We start from the raw sequence: 22,685 nt of genomic DNA, 5'->3' as shown, positions 1-22,685 counted from the left end.
TACTTGTATCTAACAGTGTGTTGAAAGAGTTGGTTATAGCAACAATACTTTAAAAGCCAGAGAACTTAATCATGTAAAGACATCTTTAAACCCTATATAATAGGACTAATAGTAATGAATTTAAGCAGTATTAGGGTCTGGTATACAGTGTTCTAAAGGAACACAATGATTGCTTGTATCATATGACATGACATCTCACAGTGTTGCATCTCCACCCATGTTCTGCTATTGTTAAAATGGATGCTTGTATAAAAATCTGTCACTGTGGCAACTGTACGCACAAAATATGCTTCCAGGACCATGGTTACTTGAATTATTTTCAAGGTATATTCTACATTGTGAATTAACAGTTATGATTTGTGATTAATTAAAAAAAAATAAGAAAAGAAAGATGAGTATCTCTACTAAGGCTTGAGTCTGGTGGTCTACAGCTGCTATAGTAAGCTACTGAGTACTTGATGGTTCAGAAAATTAGGAAATGATCTCACAGTAGACTGAGGAGCATCACTTAGGCTTGCTTAGTCTCCTGTGCGTACAGAAGATTTGCTGAAGTGTAGATTAAGAGATCAGACACTTTCGATTGTGGCTTCTCATGCTATCATGTGTCCATTGAGCTGTGGTAACTGTAAATACAATCCAAAGCTCTGCAAATGTGGGAGAAACACATTCACTTAAATCATTTGCAGTGCGTCTTAAATTAACATATTTGACTTTTTTTGCTGCAGGCTAAGTATACACGGTAACTGCAGCTGCTGTGTATGAACTTGACTTTGTGTCTGAGTCCTTTGCTTCACAAGAGATACTCCAATAATGTTGAGGTGCTATTCATTATAATGTTATTACGATTTGTGGTTTCCCATACTGAGGATTCCTGCCCATGCGCTAGAATCTTGGAAGATTTTTCTTTCCTCTGCCTACTCCTATTTTCAGTGCTTTGAAGTTATCACCCGCATAGCTAAAAAGGGCTAGCTGAAACTACTTTCACAGCTTGTTAATACCATGCCTTAAATCATCTGGAAAAGCCCCTGCTGAGTCAAATGACATCAAACACTCTTTCCAAGCCATGGACGAATGGCACTATCTATGGGGATGGAAGTAGCCATGATCGGAACAGAAGGTGCTCTGCACAGCTGCGTGACACCTAAGTGAAGGACATATGACCAGAAACACGTGTGCAGCTTTAGGCAGTGCCAGAGCATATGGGAGGCATAGTAAGGTGGGAAGTTGAGGAATATTAGAGCCCCTCAAGCTCCAATCCCCCTCCATCCCTCAGCCTTCCTGCAGTGTACCAGCGCCTGCACTGTGCCGCATCACCTGCTCTGCACAACTGAAGGACATGGATGGGAAGTCGGCTTTCTCACACAACATGATAGATGAGTTGGCCACTGAAGCACTGTTACATCAGGGTTCTTGAGCAGGTGTTTAATATTAACCATTTAAAAGTTCTAAGGTTCTCAGTGAGTTCAGTGGGACTACCTGTGCTTAAAAATAGCTTAAAAGTCAGTTTAAGATTAGTTTAGTTCACTTAAATCCACATAATCCACATATAATCATCATATAAAAAGTTGAGATATGATTTCTGTAGCACCATTGATTGAATATTGCTTGGGGAATTAATTTTTATGTGATCTGAAGTTCTTTCAACCATTTCCGTCTTTCTTGCTTTTGCTCTACAATTAGGAATAATACAGGTCCATGTAGAGACGCCCAGAGCTTTAAAAATAGTTGGAAGATGACAAACGGTAACTAACACAGATGGATTTTCTTTGTCCTTTCAGGTTCAGAAGAAATGCCAAGGTATACTGAGAAAAATGCTATTTCTAGGCTTACACTGTGTTTTTGCATACGGACAATACTGGGCGTTTTTAGGAAAACAAAAGAAACTGCAGAAAAATCTGGAATGACCAGATCTGAGAGGAGGTTTCTGTCTAATCTTGGTATGTTAAAGGCTTAACCTTTCTCATTGTTACAAGATGTGGGTATGTGAGGGAGAGAATGATACCCATTTGATTGCATCAGTTGTTACCTTATAGAAGACAAAATGAAGATGGAACTGTTGTTATTTAATACAATAACCATGTGCAGAAATTAAAGAAAAATCTGAGAATGGAAGCTGCATCAAACTATAACAACAATCAAACCAGCTCTTAAAAAAAAATGTAATTTGCCTTTTTATGTCTGATTTTTGGCTAGTTTTCAAAAGTGCTAATGTAAAACTTTTAAGTGTCGTGGCTAATGGCACTAATACATCAATAAAGGGAAAACAGGAAACTATGCTCACAAATGTTTGGTAAAATGTAGTTTTCAGTGTATTCTGTGAAATGGTAATGCCTGTTGGAACTTCTCTTGTCAGGGTGATGCATCCCTGTATTTTAAATTCCATTCTTACAGGATACATGGTGAAAATAAGAAATTCTGTTTCTGAATGAAAAAGAAAACCAATAATTCCTTTAAAAATATTAGTAAGAAAGTAATTCCTCAAAATAAAAAAGCTAAATGACAAAGATAGGAAATGAATGATGACTTGTCATCTTTTAGAAAAATACTGCCAAACCTGTGTGCTTTTACTTATTTCAAGGTTAAAAGAAAATGTCACCTAATATGGGAACTCTACTCAGTTACATACTGTGGGACTTAATCTATACTGAAGCTAAATATTCTATAAGTATGCAGTGAAGTGCAAAAAACAGCAATTGAAAAATGACATGATTAAATGGCACAACATGCAATCATTTGCTCTCAATTATATCAATGTATCTTCTTCATTTCAAGGAGTCAGGCAGAAATATTGTTTTTTAAATGCCTCTATTAAATTGGGCACCAATAATAAAATAGATGAGAGTCCTAATAAGCTCATTTACGTAACATACATCACACACCACAAAACTATTCTCTCCAAACGGGTTTGTTCATAGATTTGTCTCCTGGTTGTCACCAGTCTTGGCTATATTAAAAGATTTTAAAGGCACAAGGCTTGCAGACCAGTCAGTGGAAAACCTTTGTACTTAACCCTTGAGAGATCTTTAATGCTAATTATGGAAAAAGTATTGATATAATATCTTTGCTGTCACATTTTATTACGATGATGGTCACAACAGAATTTGGGACTGACATTTTAGAAATATCATCTAATTGCAAGTCAGAAATACAGAATGACAGTTTAAAGTAGAATATGACTTCTTTCAAAACAGTGAACTGGTTCTCTTTATTTAAAAGCCCTACTTTTAATAGCATTACAACAACTAAATTGCTACGTTGATCATATCTCTCTGTAACTCACTTCTCAACAAAGTGTTACAATGCCTCTCTTACAAGTCTGAGCACAGTTCATTATATTCCTTGTGAACAGTGTGTGTTTCTATACATATTAAAAATGGCAATGAACTAAAAGTAAAAAATACTTAATTTTTGCACTGCCTTCAAGAATCTACACAGGTGCTTACATTGTACATATAATCAAGTGCTTATACGAATTCATTCATTTCATTAGCATTAAAAAATTAAATGGAAATTTGTGTTTCTTTGCAATTAATAATGCAAATAAATCTATTATTTAAGTAACTATTTTAAATAAAATATTTATTTGTAAATAGCATTCTAAAAGTACCTGTGTTCTTTCCCATTTTTATCTAGAATTACAATGTATGCATTAAAACCAGTAACAATCCAGAATAGATGCTTCTGGGCTCATTCTATAAAAGCTGCTATTATATCTGTATGACATTCTTTAATTTCTTTGTTCTATTCCTCATGCTCGTTTAAGTACTTCAAAATATTTGTTTGTAAGAATATAGCTCAATGGTCTGTTATTTAGCTCATATTCCCATGTAACTAGTAATATGTAATATACTTCTCTTCATAAATTAAAAACACTATTAAAATTCCAGACGTATAAAACAACATGAAGATTAAGTTACTATAAAAGAAACTATAATAGCTTACAGATTGCTTGTATCATTACTAAAGCGCTGGTATCTATTACAGTGTCTCCCTGGAATAAAGAATGCACTTTTGGCAATAATCTGTTAAAAAAGTGCCCATTATTGTTAAGATGCTCCTATCTTAGCTCTAAACTAGCGTGCAATTACAGGAAGGTAACTTAAAAATAAAAGAAAACCAGTGTTGGATGTAAATGCATCTTCCCTACTGAAATACAAAATAGCTTTTCCAAGACTTATTTTTCTTGTGTTTCACACAGGGGATTAATTAGATTCATTTTCACACTGAAATATTTTAGAGCTATTTATTACACACTGCAAAGTTGGGGTTAACTTGGTTCCAGGGGCTAAGCCAAGTCATTCAGACAGAGAAGCCAGACGTGATGGCAGGAAGATCCATTTTTCTAGTCTGGCACTGTTTGTGTTTATAAATGCCTTCAGTTCATACCCTCTTTTCATTCAATTTGAGAAATTCTCTTTCCAGTGAAAAAGATCCAAAGGAGAAATATTGAAAGAAGGCACGATTTGCTACGGTTTCATTTTTGTCACCAGAAAATGCTAAAATAAAAGTAGAGAAAGCATCAGACAGGTAGGATAAATATCAGTGCTATGTTTTGCTTTTGTAATGAATCCTGAACCACACTACCCAAAAATTCATTTGCCTGTAGTGGACATTGCAAACTTGAAATTTTTGCTAGATCACCACACTGGGCAGAGTTTCAAATGAATGTGTGTGGAAATTCAAGAGATTAAATGACTTAAGGTACAGGTGGAAATTTTACAAAATCAAGTAAGTCATAAATTAGGCTCAACTTTATTTCTGGTTGTTGGAATTTACTTAGAATTACAGTTTAAAAGAAATCAAGATGTTTTTCAAGATACATCACGCATTAGATGCCAAGAAACTCCTTCCAATTGCCTAAAAATTTTAAGTATCAGAATTTCAGCCATCTTTAACGAACAGTTAAAACTGTTAAAACTTTGTATCCTGCCTCAGAGCTATATAGGAGGCTTTAAAAGAAAAACTTCCTTGCATGGATGTATATCAATACCTGTAACATTCAGGCTGAAGTTCAGATGTTAATATTGTACGTATTCCCTTTCGTTATCTAGTTCCCCAGCAGACGGTAAACATGCACTTTTGCTGTCCCTGTGCAATGGGTCTGGTATATTCCAAAATGTAGTGAGAGTTTACCCTATTCTGGATTACAGAAAGAAAACATTCTGTAGTGCATTGGTATTACCTCTTTATGGGAAAGCAGCAAACATAAAATAAATTAGATTAATCTTTTGGAGACTTCAGGACAGCCAGGGTAATAGGAAAAAGAAAATAAACACATCTAATGAGTAAGGAAATAGGGATTTCCTTTGGTTTTTTTCTTGTGTCAGTGAAGCAAATTTAGCCTGGATTCAAAACTGTACAGCTTGAGCTGCTCTGGGGTAAACAGACGAAAATATATTATGATGCTTTCATGTGTATCTGTATATGCATAAGGACAACAAGCAGGCTTTTCTAGAAATGGTGTTCCTCATCTTATTCCAAAAAAGCAACACATCCTCAGAATGGATATGTCATTAAAACATTATGTTCATTCTTTTGCCATACCTGAATCATAAATATACACACAGACACGTGTTTTGGTTTCAGCTCAAAGTAAAATTAAAAGTCCCCAACAAGAGAAGTTACTTGCAGCAGAATCAACCAGAGCCATGCAGCACTGTGATGAGGTAGGTTCACTCGTATTTGAAGTAGGCCAGCCTGCCTCAGTATCTTACTCGCATGAATAAGTTTTTGGCAAGTGTTCACATAAATACGTTAAATTTTAAACTAATATTAACCTGTCTCTTGTACAAGTTAGGCAGACATGACTTTGACATGCACAGTTTAGTCCCAGGACTATGAGAAGGCTAGAATTAGAAGTAAGGACAGAGGCAGGTGATGTGGTCAAGATGAACCGTGAATGGCACTCAGAAAGCTAAGGGCTGCCAAAAGCCAAATGTCTGGATGAGGTGACTGTTTCTGTATGATGGTCCTAGAGGCTCAGGGTTACTCATATTATTGCACCTTCAACTGCCGTTCTTCCACTGCCTGGACAACAGGACTGGGGTAAGAAGACTAGATAGGATGAAAGCAGAGAGGGCACAGAACAGGCTTTCTTTCCTTCACTAAAGCTTAGACTAGAGAACATAACAAAGTTCCTCTTATTGTGCCCAAAACATGAGTGTCACTATGATAAAGGGAAAGGTGGAGCACTACAAATGACATTGCATCATCAGCTGTTGGTGAAATGTACTAAAAATCCATCAGATTAGAGGCCAGGGCTTCAGTTTTATTCTGAGGTGAGGAAATGCAGCACTTTCCTAAGAGACCAGTAAGGCAATCATCCTGCAAAGGACAGGAATCCACATACATCTTTTTTTTTCTATTGACTTTATGCAGCAAGCATAATCTAACCCACTCTGCTGTCTCTAGTAATACATTGCCAGTCTGAAAATCCCATTCCTGACTGACATGTCATACTTGTTATACATAATATACATGATAAGGATTGCAATAACACTTCAGAATGTATACTGAAGACCTGTTCTTTTTACACCCATATTCTTACTCATACTGAATTTCACTTTACCCTGCAAAAAATTCTACTAAAATCAATGGGTTTCGTGGCAGTATGAAATTATTTTTAGTGTGAGTAGAGGTACTAATACAGTCTATAATACTATTCCACATTGGGACTACGATCTATTAACTTACTTGCAAAGATGAAACTTGGGAAACCTGTCCAGTACTGAAACCAAAATTAGGCAACAGTCTACTAAGTCAATGATCCACCAATTAAAGAAGAACCTTGTTAGTAGGATTTAATGGCTCCAAAGAACACTATTCAATCAATAAGCCTCTAATATCAGAGAGATTCACACCTGAAAATGGAATCCTATGGCTCCAAAGGGGCAATTATAGACAATCAAATAAATCGTATAACCACATGCAGTAGTACAACGTGGACCTTAATGGAGACAGTACAGTGAAATTTTGTTAACAGTCTTATATTTGCAGTCCACACTGTACTTGTTTTTCTATATGTTACCACTAACAAAGGACATGAAGCTTAGAGGCCAGCCAAAGTGCCAACCCTTGCACTGTAAATTATTGCAAGTCAGTTGATTTATTTTTAGGGGAAATATTTCTTTCTCTTTTTCTTTTGTCATCTTTTGCTTTCTTCTCATTTTCTTTTTTCTTTTCCAGGTTGATAGTAGCAGAAGAGAAAGATTCTGGTTTTGCAGTAAATAGATCTTCAAGGCAATAGTAGGACAATAAGCAGTCACATTTTCAAGGAGTCTTTTGGGTGGGTCAAAAGAAAAAAATCAATTATATCTTCAATAATGAAAATAGTAAGTGATGGAACAGAGAATGTTTTCTCAAAAGAAGCCAAGTCAGATATTTTCACTTCTACACATCTGACTCTTCAAGACACCATGTCTGAGAGGGAAAATATAGCCCAAAGTCTGCAGATGTCATTGATATAAAAGGTTTGGGAGAGGAACTCTTTGTCAGTTTGTCACTATGAAATTGCAAGTTTTACTTTGTAATGGCCAGTTTGGGACAGCTTTCTCTGTAAGCCAGGGCATCTTCTGTGTTAGTCAGCTTGCGTCAGACCTCAAGACTTACAAGACTACTCATGACATGAGAATTAAATGCGAGACCATCCCAAGTACAATAAGAAAGACAGGAACAAGACCCCCATTGCCTCCTTCTCACCAGCTCCAGTTAACAAGAAGGCACTGGTTCAAATATTGCACATTCAGGAGGGCTGAGAGAGAAATTCAGGATCAACTTTTCTGGAAAAGAAATAAGCCCATAGTTAGTATGGGAGAACCTCACAGATATTAGCAGTAAATATTTCTGAGCTGGGATTGCAGTTGCCTCAACATCTTCAAGTCCCTCAAGTCTTAAAGACATTCCTGATGATTCCTTGAGTGGGATTGATCTGAGCTAATGGAGAACTTGATGCTTGAGCTAGTCATTTAGAAGCAGGTATTCTGAGGTACAGTACATCTTCACTGTAGCCAGATGCCTGAAACAGGACAGATTAATTGCATCCCAAAAGTGCTTTTTTCCCCCCCAATTACTATAAAAGAAGCTCAGACAAGATCTCTGCACTGACACTATCTAGAGCTAGCCTGTTTTAAAAAACCTCTACCATATGGCTATGCTGTCTGCAGGGTAATCATCTTGGTATACCAGAAATAAGGGGACAGTACATAAAACAGAGCTAGAAAGGAAGCAAAATATTAATTAGTAGCATAAAAATAGCCACTAGGTTATTCTCTCCTCCACAAAAGGATTCAGCATATTGCTATATCTGAGCTCTGCTGAACTCAGGGTTCTTCCTGTTATTGCAGCACCCTCCATCCCACACCCCAATCTTAGTCCAGAAGCCCATTGCCACTGCTGAATCAGAACTGCATGCAGATATTTCATGATAGCTCCAAGGAACGCTGCAGCGTGTCAGATCTCACCATCCCTGGTGGCTAGATCTTCTGTGTCCCTTTCCCTCAGCAAAGGGAGCACTTGCGGGGCAAAATGGTTTTAGACAACCAGGTAGTGTTTATGATTAATTTTGAGATTTTGATTAATTAAAATCTAAGTAACAATTTTAAAAATCTCAGAAAATTCACAGTTTCAGCTTCACAGTCCAAATGGGATGATGGAATGAAAGCTGCTATCTCAGATGGGATATTTAATTCTAAATGGGAACTGTAAATTGTATTAGTGTTGCCTTAAATAGGGAGAGCTTATTGAAACACAAATGGAACTTTCTTTCAGTAAGTAATAAGTATATTAAATCAACATTTGAGATAATTTGAGATACATTTGAGTACATTAAGTATTTGAGTACTCTGTGTGTGTGCATATACACAGTATTCAGCATTGATATCTGAGTATATTGAAATCAAAATAGAGCTATAAGACCATGTATTGTATTAGGGCCAAAGCCCCCACATTTTTGGCAAAAAATATGTAGAGCTGCTTTACTATAAAGAGGTGGCTTCTCATTTAAGTGGTGTACAGAAGTGCTGCTTTGGGATGGTGGGTCCTGTAAATTCAGTCTGAGTTTACTTCAAACCATTTTAGGTGGCATCAGGCTACATCTGACTTTGGAATCCTACCTGTTTTTCATAAGATTTAATACTGCATGCCTTCTCATTTGTTAAAATTTAATCCAAACAAAATTTGAGTAAACATTTCTTCATCTGTGAAAAGATTTAGGGCTCTAAAGTCACACTCTTTTTGAGAAATTTATTAAAATTATTACAACTTTTTTTTTTATCATCTTAGAGGTATAAAAAGGATTAAATCCTGCTTGACTTCTTTTGGACTTTCTATTGGAAACTGTTTTGCATATTGTTGTTACATGCATATTGAATTTCTGTAATTCTTTGATTGCAGCTCTGCCAGGAACATCATTCCAAAAATTGTAAAGGATCCAAAAGGCAGCAGCGAAAGCAATTCCTGGCACCTGTAGGAACAGCCAGCACTTTTCTCCAATCTCTGTGTCTCCAAACCTTTACTCAAAGTTAATACTTTTCTTCAATTTCAGTTTAGCCATAATCTTATATGCTCCTAAACTCATTTGTGTTTTATTTGATAGAATTATGTTTAACAGAATTGTTTGTAAGATGCACAGCGCTGACTCTTATGCAAACTTTTCAGTTAAAATTAAAAACATCGTAAGAAGCACTGATTAACAGATTGATTATTAATTACCAATGCAACCTAAATTGTTTAATCAGAAAGTTCAGTTGCTTTAGGCACTGGAGAAATAAAAGATGGTGCTGAGAAATCCTTTTTTTTTTTTAAATGACATTACATCATCTAGTACACTCAGTCACAATTTTAGTGGAAGATGAAAACATACACTTCAGAGTGAGTCCAATCTTTAGAAATAGTTACAAGTGTCAGATAATTTACACTGTTTACAAGGCAAACAGAAATTTCTGCAAATACTACTAGCTATGGAATTCAATAGACTTTTAGAAATATTAAATAAGAAACATTTCCAAGACTACCAAGAGACTACCAAGCATCGTACAGTCCACTGACTTATCCGCTCCTGTTTTTTCACATGGGCACCGGTGATATAGCCAGGAGCAGTCTGAGGAGTATCCAGGATTACTGAGCCCTGGAAGCAGTGGCAACGGACTCTGGAGACCATGGGACTTGCTTTGAGAAACCTGGTATACTGGGGCCTGACAGGGTCTATCTGTCAGAGAAGGGGAAGAGCATCTTTGATCATAGGTTTGCCAAGCTGGTGAAGAGGGCTTTAAACTAAAGTTGCAGGGGAGGGGAACCTCAATCCATCCCACTCCTGCCAGTTTGATGCCAGTGCTAGCAATAGATGCCCAGAGCCTGGAGAGGGGTCACAGGTCAGCAGGAGAGCACCTGAAGAGCAGCACAAAGGAATTCCAACCAGTTAGTCAGTTTCACTGCGGGTCCAACTTAAGTGCCTCTATTCAAATGCATGTAGCACAGGGAATAAACAAGAGGAGCTAGAGATGTGCACACACCTGCAGGGCTACAATCTTATTGGCATCATGGAGATGGGGTGGAATGGCTCCTATGACTGGGGTGTTGGAATGGAAGGGTACAGGGTCTTCAGGAAGGACAGGCAGGGGAGATGAGGAGGGGGTGTTACCCTCTATGTCAATGACCAGCCAGAGTGCATGGAACTCTGCCTGGGGATGGATGAGGAGCTGAGCAAGAGTTTATGGATCAGGATTAAAGGGGTGGCAGGGACAGGTGATATTATAATGGGGGTCTGCTACAGGCCACCCAACCAGGAAGACCAAGCAGATGAGGCCCTCTATAGACAGATGGGAGAAGCCTCATGTTCACAAGTCCTGGTCCTCATGGGGGACTTCAACCATTCCGATATCTGTTGGAGGGACAACACTTCAGTGCATAAGCAATCCAGGAGGTTCCTGGAATGAGTTGATAACTTCCTTCTTCAAGTGATGAAGGAGCCAATGAGGAGAGGTGCTATGTTGGACCTTGTTCTCACCAACAAGGAGGGGCTGGTGAGCAATGTGGAGCTGGGCAGCTTTGACTTCAGTGGCCATGAAATAGTGCAGTTCAAGATCCTTAGGGCAGTGAGGACACACATCAAGCTTGTTATCTTGGACTTCAGGAGAGTAAACTTTGGCCTCTTCAGGGATCTGCTTGGCAGAGTAACTTTGGATAAAGCCCTGGAGGGAAAAGGGGCCCAAAGAAGATGGTTAATATTCAAGGGTCACTTCCTCCAAGCTCAGGAGCAATGCATCCTGACAAAGAGGAAGTCAGGTAAAAACACCAGGAGATCTGCATGGATGACAATTGCAAAAAGGAAGCCTACAGAGGGTGGAGGCAAGGACAGGTAGCCTGGAAGGAATACAGAGAAATTGTCTGAGAAGCCAGGGTTCAGGTTAAGAAAGCTAAATCCCTGACAGAATTAAATCTGGTCAGGGACATCGAGGGCAACAAGAAAAGCTTCTATAGGTACGTCGGTGATAAAAGGAAGACTAGGGAAAATGCGGGCTCTCTCTGGAAGGAAACAGGACCTTGTTACCCAGACATGGAGAAGGCTGAGGTACTCAATGACTTTTTTGTCTGTCTCCACCAGTAAGTGCTCCAGCCACATCACCCAAGACACAGAAGGCAAAGGCAGGGACTGGAAGAATGAAGAACCATACATTGTAGGAGAAGATCAGGTTCAAGACCATCTAAAGAACCTGAAGGTGCACAAGTCCATGGGACCTGATAAAATGCATCTGTGGGTCCTAAGGAACTGGTAGATGAAGTTGCTAAGCCACTATCCATTATATTTGAGAAATCATGGCAGTACGGTGAAGTTCCTACTGACTGGAAAAGGGGAAACATAACCCCCATTTCTAAAAAGGGAAAAAAGGAAGACCTGGGGAACTACAGGCCAGTCAGTCTCACCTCTGTGCCCAGCAAGACCATGGAGCAGATCCTCCTGGAAGCTATGCTAGGACACATGGAAAATAAGAAGGTGACAGTCAACATGGCTTCATTAAGGGCAAATTGTGCCTGACAGATTTGGTGGCCTTCTACAATGGGGTTGCCGTGTTAGTGTATAAGGGAAGAGCAACTGACGTCATCTCCAAGGGCTTGTGCAAAGCATCTGACACTGTCATGCATGAAATCCTGGTCTCTAAATTGGAGAGACATGGGTTTGATGGATGGGCCACTCAGTGGATAAGAAATTGGCTGAATGGTTGCACTCAAAGAGTTGTGGTCAACAGCTCAATGTCCAACTGGAGAGCAGTGACAAGTGGCGTTCCTCAGGTGTCAGTGTTGGGACCGGCACTGTTTAACATCATTGTTGGAGACACGGACAGTGGGACTGAGTGCACCCTCACCAAGTTTGGCAATAACACCAAGCTGTGTGGTGCGGTCAACACGCTGTAGGGAAGGGATGTGCCATCCAGAGGGACCTGGACAGGGTGGAGAGCTGAGCCCACGTGAACCTCATCAAGTTCAGCAAGGCCAAGTGCAAGGTCCTGTACATTGGTTGGGGCAATCCCAAGCACAAATACAGTCTGGATGATGAGTGGATTGAGATCAACCCTATGGAGAAGGACTTGGGGGGTACTGGTGGATGGAAAACTGAATATGAGCTAGCAATCTGCTCCCACAGCCCAGAAAGCAAATTGTATCCTGGGCTGCATTAAAAGAAGTGTGACCAGAATATTGAGGGAGGTGATTCCCCACCTCTACTCTGCTGTCGTGAGACCCCACCTGGAGGACTCTGTCCAGCTCTGAGGCCCCCAACATAAGAAGGACATGGACCTGATCAAGAGGGTCCAGAGGAGGCCACAAAGATGATCAGAGGGTTCGAGTGCCTCTCCTATGAGGACAGGCTGAGAGAACTGGAGTTGTTCAGCCTGGAGAAGAGAAGGCTCCAGGGAGACCTTATAGTGGCCTTCCAGTACTTAAAGGGGGCCTACAGGAAAGATGGGGAGGGACTCTTTATCAGGGAGTGTAGGGATAGGAGAGGGGTGATGGTTTTAAACTGAACGAGAGTAGGTTTAGATTAGATCTAAGGAAGAAATTCTTTACTGTGAGGGTGGTGAGACACTGGAACAGGTTGCCCAGAGAAGCTGTGGCTGCCCCCTCCCTGGAAGTGTTCAAGGCCAGGTTGGACGGGGCTGTGAGCAACCTGGTCTAGTGGAAGGTGTCCCTGCCCATGGCAGGGGGGTTGGAACTAGATGATCTTTAAGGTCCCTTCCATCCCAAACCATACTGTGATTCTATGATTCCAAAATTTTTTGGTATGATTAAACAGTCCGATTTCTTTAATGAATATATTTACTAAAGTTAGTAAGAACCACAAGCTTTTAGTACTGCAGAAAATCAGGTCTCTCTTTTTTTAAAGGCCCAAATAAAAATTTAGGAGACAGGTATGATGATATACATAGCATGTTGCTTATTGCTTCAAATAAAACCAGATCAGAAAACTACATGAAATGTAACATTATTGTTGCCAAAGAACACTATTTAGCAGAAAACCTCTGGTAAAATCCTGTTCTGAACAGGAGAATTCTGTTTGCCCTCCAAACCAAGTTTGGAGGGGAAGGAGAACATGATCCTTTATAAATCTTGCTACAAAAAGCAATAGAGACTTTCCCAGTTTTACATGACTGAGAAGTGATACTGAGATGGACAGATACTGGCAAGTCTAAGCTTGTTCTTGAGTAGCAGGTCTGTGAGCCAAAGCCATAACAACTACCTTTTGATGCTGATTGGTCATTTTTCTATATTGAACACTTAAAGTCATAAGTTTTACTGCAAGTAACAGAAATATCTGACTAATTATTTAGGCTCCCTTGCTGTCTTTTGGAGGGCATTTTGCAGAGAAAACTGCGTGCTTTTTGAAGTCCCAGAGACATAAAAGCAAATGTGGCAGAACACTTCTATTTACAAGCCAACAAGCACACAAATCTTTGGCTAGACCTTACTCAACTGAAATTTACTAAAACTTTCATGAAAGAATGTGAATTCTTTTTATTATTGCTCTTCATTCTTTCCTGCTCCAAATCTCTGCTGACCCACAAAATTGCCATACATCATTAGGTTAGGAAATCAGTTGTGCCAATTATTAGTCTCATGACATTAGGTTTTTCAGCTGCTAGAATTATGTGTTTACCTGAGAATCTTGTATTTCATTTAAAAAGTATGTTTCTGGTTCTGGTCCTCATCATTTCAGTGAAAAGCTAGAAAACATGAACTCGAGGGACTCAAAAGGCAGAACAGAAATAAAAAGGATGAATAAATAAAATGTATGCTCGTAGTTATGAAGATCTCATTAATTTTAAGTAAATCTCCTGATTTTCTTAATCCAAATTCATGGGGTTTTCACGTTGCAACAGAAGAAAACAAAGCAGGAGTAAGACATCCATGCTTTCCCCTTCACAGCTGGGCAACTTGTGTTCACTCTTTCCTGCTTCTCAACAGGAGCCAGGCCAGAGTTAGGCTACACTTGGAAGCTCACTTAAAGCTGCTGTGGAATGGTCAGCAAGTGTCACATACGCTGAAGCAAAGTTTGTGCCTCTCCTTTGTAACTAAATATGAAAACGTTCGAGGCAGCCATGAGCACTGAAAGATGGTGGAATTAGTAACAAAATGGCTCTGAGACTGGCTGTATGTTATGTTGCACAGAGATCACTGGGCTGACCAAAGTATGCCACATAATTTCCACAAAACCAAGAAATACTGAACCTTACATAAGCTGGGTAATGACCTTAACTAATAATATTCTAGTAAGTCTAGTATCTAAATATGTTAATAATAATGGAAAAAAAACATCCAAACATACTCAGCAGGATTTGAAGTTTGAATATAAACAAGAAACAGCAGTAAATGCAAGGAAACAGCCTCTTTTCATCACATATGAAAATGGAATATACTGAGAAGTAACCTAGAGGAAGGAAGGAGGAAGGGGTGCCTTGTGATTAGCACCAAAGATTAGGGGTCACCGTAGCTGGGTTCTACCCCAACACATTGACTTTCTGTGAAAACCTGAAAAAGTCACTCAATCTCCATGCATGTTATTTCCCTCATTTCTAAAAAGGTGATAATAGTACCTACCTTAAATATTTAGTGGGGTTTAATTCATGAATGTTTGTACAGCATGTACAGCTCCTTGACTAGATAGTACTGTAGAAATGCTAAGTATTATTATTCCACAGAAATATCCCAAAAGTAATGCAGTAGTACATTCTTTAATAAAAAGAACACTTAAATTAATATGATATGATCTTTTTATAAAAGAAAACTAAGAATTCAAAATAATTTCCTATTATCCCTCCTCCCACCACATTGTTCTCATCTTGTGTCCCAACTGCATGTGAACTATAGATTCAATTCATCCTCCAATTGCAAAATGAAAGGAAAACACCTTGAAAAATCAAATAACTCTTTTTCCTAAGGCATAAGTGTAATTTAAAACATAACATTATAGAATAAAAATCAATGGCATTGTTGAGTTTATTTTATTAAAAATGTTTCTCTGTGTACAGTGGCTATGTGTATAATCAGGATGGTGCAGCACAATAAATTTCCATTAAGAAACAATGATTTACTTACCACAGTGAAAGCAGTAATAAGGTTAAACTCTTAAGTTAAGTGGAAAGTAAGTCAAACTAAACCCCAGCAGGTTTCCTACTAGTGGCATAGCTAATGTTTTTGAAAATGTTCTAAATGTTCTTTCTCAAATATATGTATTATACATTGCAGTATTGTTAATTATATCCATTTTCTCTTTTATACACTTCCCCAGGAGATCAGTGAAGAATGGAAAACTTACTTATAGTGGATTTCAGATTTAATGAGACAAAGATGGTTTAATATATATGACAAAGTGATGTGCTCTCACCGTATTTGATAGGTAATTATTTTTTATACTCTAATGGCTACCATTTTGAAAATAATTAATGAATTATTTATGTAATTAATAGATAATCAACTGAGTAATGAAATACTCTGGTTACATCATTGTGAGTGGTACTATCCTGTTTAACATCTCTAGAGCTTTTGGCATGACATCATGTCATATATATATTAAAAGATTTCATTTGAGAGATTTATGCACATACCAAATACGTAAGTAACATTGCTATGGTATTTCTGTTCACATGTATATATATATATATATAAAAGTCTTAGCCATATATATAAATGTATATTTAAAAACCACTTTGTCTGAAATTAGATTTTTGAATCCATAGTTATGTATTTAAATAAATGCCATCCTATTCCACAGAAACAAAAAAGTATGAGCATTTCCTATGGAAAACATGGATCTATTGCTGTTAAGTTCTGCAGGTCTATCAACAGTCCTTCATAACCACTAGCCTTGAAGTTTGCTGATAGAACAAACAGAATCAGCTTGATTTTTTCTCCATTAGCAGAAGACCACAAGTCATTAAAAAATATATATATATAGTCATAAGAAAACTTAAAAATGCATTCAGATGGACATGCTCAGGATCATGGAAAAAACCCTACCAACTTTATCTACATTGACACAACCTTCTCACTAACCCTCATCACTGGAAAAGGAAGAGTTAAGGAATGACTAATTGGGAAGACAGTAACTTTTCTGCTATTGTTTTCTTGAACACTTGTATAAAAAAGTATGTTTAGAAGTTTTAGAAATTTGCAAGTTTAGAAGTTTTGATAGCTGGCTGAACATGAGCCAGCAGTGTGCCCAGGTGGCCAAGAAGGCCAATGGCATCCTGGCCTGTATCAGCAATAGCGTGGCCAGCAGGGACAGGGAAGTGATCTTACCCCTGTACTCGGCACTGGTGAGGCCGCACCTCGATTACTGTGTTCAGTTTTGGGCCCCTCTACAAAAAGGACATTGAATTACTCGAGCGTGTCCAAAGAAGGGCAACGAAGCTGGTGAAGGGTCTGGAGCACATGTCGTACGAGGAGTGGCTGAGGGAACTGGGGTTGTTTAGTCTGGAGAAGAGGAGGCTGAGGGGAGACCTCATCGCCCTCTACAACTACCTGAAAAGAGGTTGCAGAGAGCTGGGGATGAGTCTCTTTAACCAAGTAATAAGCGATAGGACAAGAGGGAATGGCCTCAAGTTGCACCAGGGAAGGTTTAGACTGGATATTAGAAAGCATTTCTTTACAGAACGGGTTGTTAGGCATTGGAATGGGCTGCCCAGGGCAGTGGTGGAGTCCCCATCCCTGGAGGTGTTTAAGAGTCAGGTTGACATAGCGTTTAGGGGTATAGTGTAGTTGAGAATGGTCAGTTAATGGTTGGACTAGATGATCTTCAAGGTCTTTTCCAACCTAGACGCTTCTGTGATTCTGTGAATCTGTGAAGTGTTTGCAACATGCCCTTTGAGGTGAGTATTTAATAAATTGTCCCTCACCTTAAGAGTAGTGTTGCACTAGACATCCTGATGTACTAGTGGAAGAGAAAAACCTCTTTACCTCTAAAGCTCAACAATTACTCGTGATTCCTTTTTTATTCTTTGGTCAAAGATAGCTTGCAGAGTAAAGTGACCTGTAATGATGACTCAGGTGAGGGTTTATTTAGAAGTGATAGCTATAAACAGAAGAAAATTGCATGGTTCTACCAGGTTTGTTTGCTAACTTAATAGCCCTCTTCCCTAAACAGTCCCACTACTTTTGGGGAATGGAACAAAACATACAACCTCCATTAAGTCAGTTGTAAAGCTGAATGCTGGCCTTCAGTTGAAGGAGCCTATCCATCTGAATATAGCATTGTGACTACAATTCTTTTCCCTCTTCTCCATAATCTTCAGGTTGAGGCTTAAGATGTGGCCTAGATTAATGCACATCTCATAGTGTATATGTCTTCTTACATAATTCACCACAAACTCGAATGTTTTCTCACGTATGTCAAATTTATATCTCTGTAAATGTGACCTCAATTAGGCTATTCTTGACTCATGTGCAGAGAAATAGGCTATTAAACTGACGGTCACACAACACATTAATTAATTTAACTGATGTAGGGAGTGAAGTTCAGAGCGAAACTTTTCGTGACAAAACTCAGCTTTATAGTGAAGTAAAATGAAAGAATACTATTACTTTTCCAATTGTGGTGCGATTAGCCCTCTAAAGCTCTCTTTTGCAAAAAGTCTAAGGAATAAATATTATTGTAAAGATTCAATAAAATCAACATGAATGAGCACAAAGTACATAAATGAAGGTGAAAATATGAATATATGATTACATATGTACATGCATTGCATTATGTTGTATAAGATAAATATTTTATCCTACCATAAAGAGGAGTCTCTCTATGGAAACTATGATTGTTTTTTTATTACCTTAAAATATTGCAGTTGTTTCTCAGCATTCATTGTTCCTTCATTTTCTTGTCTCAGACAGGAATTGAAGATGAAAAGCTCTGTATCTCTCAGCCACCCTTTCAGCTCTTTGATCCTGACCTCCAGCTGCCTTACCAGGCTGCCGCTTTCAGGCGAGAGCAGGTCACGTGGACCTAACCCACTGTGCCCTACCATTGTGTCTTGGATCTTCTCTCCTAGGGTTTTCTAATGCATCAGATAAAGAAAACATAGATTAGTCTTATGTACCAAAACATATACGGGTTAACATGCAACAAGAAGCATCTGTTAGATGACTAGAGATGTGAGGTTTTTTAATAATTACTACTAATATCAATCAATTTCATTTGTTGTTTCCTTGTTTCAATCAATTTCATTTTTTGTATCCTTGTTTCTCAGTTATGCTGTTCTCTCTGGGTCAGTGACTTTGCTGGAAGCATGATAAATCAATGTTTATTAAGAGCAACTATGGACAGAGGAGACAAAATGGTACATAACTTTCTAAAGTAGCTACTCTACAGAATTTGTCCGTGGCTTTAGACACTTGTGGCCATGAGAGTTACCAGTTTCTAGGCAGCAACAGAAAATATGACAAGCAAACTCTTCACCAAACTCCAAGGTACCATCTAAGTTTTCCGGGAAACAGTGAAATATTTTTTGAGGTATGAACTGTTAAGGTCATAGTTTCCAAACTTGTAGTCCTGAGGTTATATACAGGAGCAGTTAGGTTACAAAACAGCTGGTTTGCCTTTAAAGGTGGATGAACTCCTTCAGATGCCAATAAGCTAGAAATTGCAAAGCCTCAATGTTCCTGAACATCAGGCCAATCATTTAGGCAACTAAATTCGGATTTAAGTTCTCCACGTTAAGCATCCACTTTAAAAATAATGGACCAGAATAAACATTCACCTCTGATCACTAATGAAACTAATTTACTACAGCTTTTCAAAGTCCTATTTCTAATAAAAGAACCACTGAATAACATTTTGATAGTGGATGCTGTGAGCTTAATGAATATTCTGAAGAGGCCAGGGATAGAAAGTTACCTTCCTTTTCAGTATTTTGAAAGGCAATCCTTTAGCATCACAAGGGAGATATGCTGTTGCCTGCTTCTTCTATGCCAAGCAGTATTTTATCTGACCTATAAGAGGCTGTCAGGCTGACACTTATTATAAGCACTAGATCTGTGTTAGTGATTGTAGAATATTGAATATACACTGACAATCACATTCAATAACCTTTTAAACTGATAATTAGCAGTGGTTAATTGTTGTAACATGAAGATACAGTTTTAGGTGACCCAATACAGCTGTCTGTTGAAAATACATGCTTTAGAAAGTTACTGGGATATAATTTATAACAATGAAGTTAGCTTCCAAAAATAAGCTTTAAAACACAAATAAAATTAGACCAACAGACATTAATCTACTATGCGGCATTCTGTGAATAACATCTTTAGGAGATCATAACTGAAAAACATGCTTTCTTGGCAACACCCTTCTATTTTCATGGTGCAAATATTGATAATTTGAAGACCCTCAGTGGAATCCAGCGCTAGCTATTGTTTTTATGCTGTAACAAAAGTAGCAGCAGGAGGTGAAATCAATGCCCTTGGAGGGTAGGGTCACAAAAAAGAATTTATAGCCACTTTTTTGTTCTGGAACAGTTTGCAATCATAAATTCTTCATAAACAGAATACTTCAGAGAATGGTCCGTCTTCATAAATATACGACAGAGGACATCAATTTCATTTAATTCACAATTTGTGTCAGCACAGCAGATGCCAATGCCTGCCTTGATAGGGTTGTTTAATATGCAATTGAGACAGAGTAATATTCAGCACAGGGGACAAAATTTCACAGATTAAACTGTACGCACCACTGACATTTCATTCTAATGTATTTCCATTCCACACTGTTCACCTTAGATGAAAGTAATATTAAAAACCATATCCCTCTATTTTACCATTGTTAGAAGTTAAAATCCTTGTCTTTAATTTTTTTCATGCCAATTAAAACGTAATCATGCCAATTAAAACAGTATGCCTAGTGCCGTTAGTTTCTGCAGAGGTTTTTATTAAATTAAACAAAACTCTATCAAACTCTGCTTATTATTCATGAAATTGCATTTAGCAGGAAAACTGTAATAGTTATATTTTATTTTTCTGTAAATGCTGAAATTAATGGCAAAACTTAATCCAGAGGTATATTTAGATTAACATACTGAGAAGTGGAGGGCTTCAATTATTTTTAAGACAGAGTTTTTCTAGATTTTTAGAATGATGATCAGTTACTTATCTCACAGTTTTATATCCTACCAGCTCTAATCTGTGCCACTGAATTACACTGATTAAATACATTGAAAGACATAAATATAAGGCTTACAACTGAAATTATTTTTAAAATACAAGTTTTCATGATCAGATGTAAAAGAATAGGTTAATAAGTCCGATTTATCGGTAAATTTATAAATGTTCAAAGAGTTTTAAAATGCTTGAGGTGATGCCGCAGATTAAAATTAAAAAGTAGTAAGATCACTAGTCACAAGGCAACTTTTAACATTTTCTGACAATTTGCACAGTTAGAGAATCAAGCGATTAGAAACAACTGTGCTGACCTAAAACTGTGCCTCTGTAAAATGACTATTGCATTACCAAATAAGCTGAAGTGACACAAGTCAGTATTTAAAATGCTGTTGGCAGGTTGCACGTATAGCTTACTCGTAATATATTAATGTTTTTTAAACTAAGATAATAGCATGCAAAATTATGCAATGTAACTGTATTGTTAATATCACACATCTATAATTAATCATTTAAAGTAATTTATAAATTTATCTTACCCTTGATTTGAAGTGAAGGCAATTAAGGAGAGAAGTGGATGGAAAATATATAGTTTGACCTCTCTCTCTCTCAGCTGTTTTACAACAATAGGACAATAGTGTCTCCTGCACGGTGCCATCACTGGTCTCTGGGTAACAGAATCACTATATTGCTTTTTTTGCCAGATTCTTGTATCTCACTCTTTGGCTGAGACCCAGCCCATCATAGCGTGAAATGAATTACATGAAACTTTTTTGGCTTTTGTCAAAAGTGAGCTGAATACAGCAACATGAAACATATCCTGGCTGTATTCTTAGCTTCAGGTATTCAGATTTGTACTGAATCTGCATATTTGTTTTCGAGCCATCAGTGTGACCTGAAATATGCAGTGACAACCCCACTTTTCATCTTAAGGGTATAGTAAATAGTTAAACAGTAGATGTCTCTAACATGTACCTTCAGAATAAATTCTATTAACATTCACTCAAGCATGACAGTCAGTGTATATCAGATATACTGCATTATAGTTGACTTGGTGCATACTCGTAATACATGGCATATTTTACTTACATTTTTTATGTATTAAAGAACTAAAATTATTAAAGTCAGACAGGAGACAAGCATGGAATAAAAAAAATCAACAGAAGAGGAAAATACTGTGGAGTTTTTATAATAGCATGAGTAGCTTGTTTGAAATGTACGTGGTGAATTGAAAGAGAGAGATATTGTGCCTCAAATTAGAAATCAGACAGACAGCGTACTTCAACACACAAAAATGTACACATAACCCACAAACAGTAATAAAAATGCAAATACCCCAAGCAGTTCCCATTTTTCATTAATTGAATCCACTTTTTCAAGGAGATCATTTGGTAGTAAAACACCACTTTTCTTCAGAGCTTCAACCTTACTAAGCAGTTCCATCTTTTTCGGGTGTCTGATTGACATTTCTACATTGTATCTCTAAAATGAAAAGAAGTAGATAATATTAGCTACTGTAAAGAGTTTTCTCTATAAAAAATTAAACTTTAATTCTATGTGTCCAGTTATGATTACGCTCACTATGTCTTTTTTTTTTTTTTTTTAAGCACACAACCTTCTCTTAACATGTCATAAAAGATTTAGGTACCAAGCACGTAGCCTTCTGGGTGACATATATAGGCAGTCAGTTAGCTATTGATTACATACAGTAATATTCACTCACTCACAATATTCACTTGTACAGTAGTATTCACTAACACTCTCTCATCTGAAGCTTGATCTGCCTTTGTCTCATTCAAGTCAGTGGTATCTTATTTTTCAAACACGCTACTTCAGCAAGTAACACTGAGGCTCTCCATTGAAAAACAAAACCAAGGAAATAATTTTGTAATTATGTTTCCCGTATAGTTTATTTTTTCTCTGTCTCATTGTGGATTCTGTCTCATATACAGGCCTGAAGTGCTAATACACATGAAAACACGAGAGTTTCACCCTGGAAAAAACAATTGGATATAATTCCCTTACAACATAATATCAGTAACTTGATTTTTATT

The 22,685-nt window shown here is 37.7% G+C and overlaps 1 protein-coding gene across 2 annotated transcripts in view; it reads right to left on the bottom strand.

The window, feature by feature from the left end:
- The window catches only part of AKAP6 (A-kinase anchoring protein 6), a 293,798-nt gene that overhangs the window by 33,061 nt on the left and 238,052 nt on the right, over positions 1-22,685 (bottom strand). For both annotated transcript variants that reach the window (XM_074824596.1, XM_074824595.1), the window contains 2 exons: positions 21,967-22,113; positions 18,312-18,536 (listed from right to left, as the gene is read on the bottom strand). In XM_074824596.1, coding sequence (XP_074680697.1) covers positions 18,312-18,536; positions 21,967-22,113 — 372 coding nt within the window. The remainder of the gene's footprint in view (positions 1-18,311; positions 18,537-21,966; positions 22,114-22,685) is intronic.

This window comes from Strix aluco, chromosome 4 (genome assembly GCF_031877795.1).
Source record: "Strix aluco isolate bStrAlu1 chromosome 4, bStrAlu1.hap1, whole genome shotgun sequence".
In the NCBI taxonomy this organism is placed as follows: Eukaryota; Metazoa; Chordata; class Aves; order Strigiformes; family Strigidae; genus Strix; species Strix aluco.
Note: the sequence above shows the minus strand (reverse complement) of the source record. Positions and strands in the feature narration are given on the sequence as shown.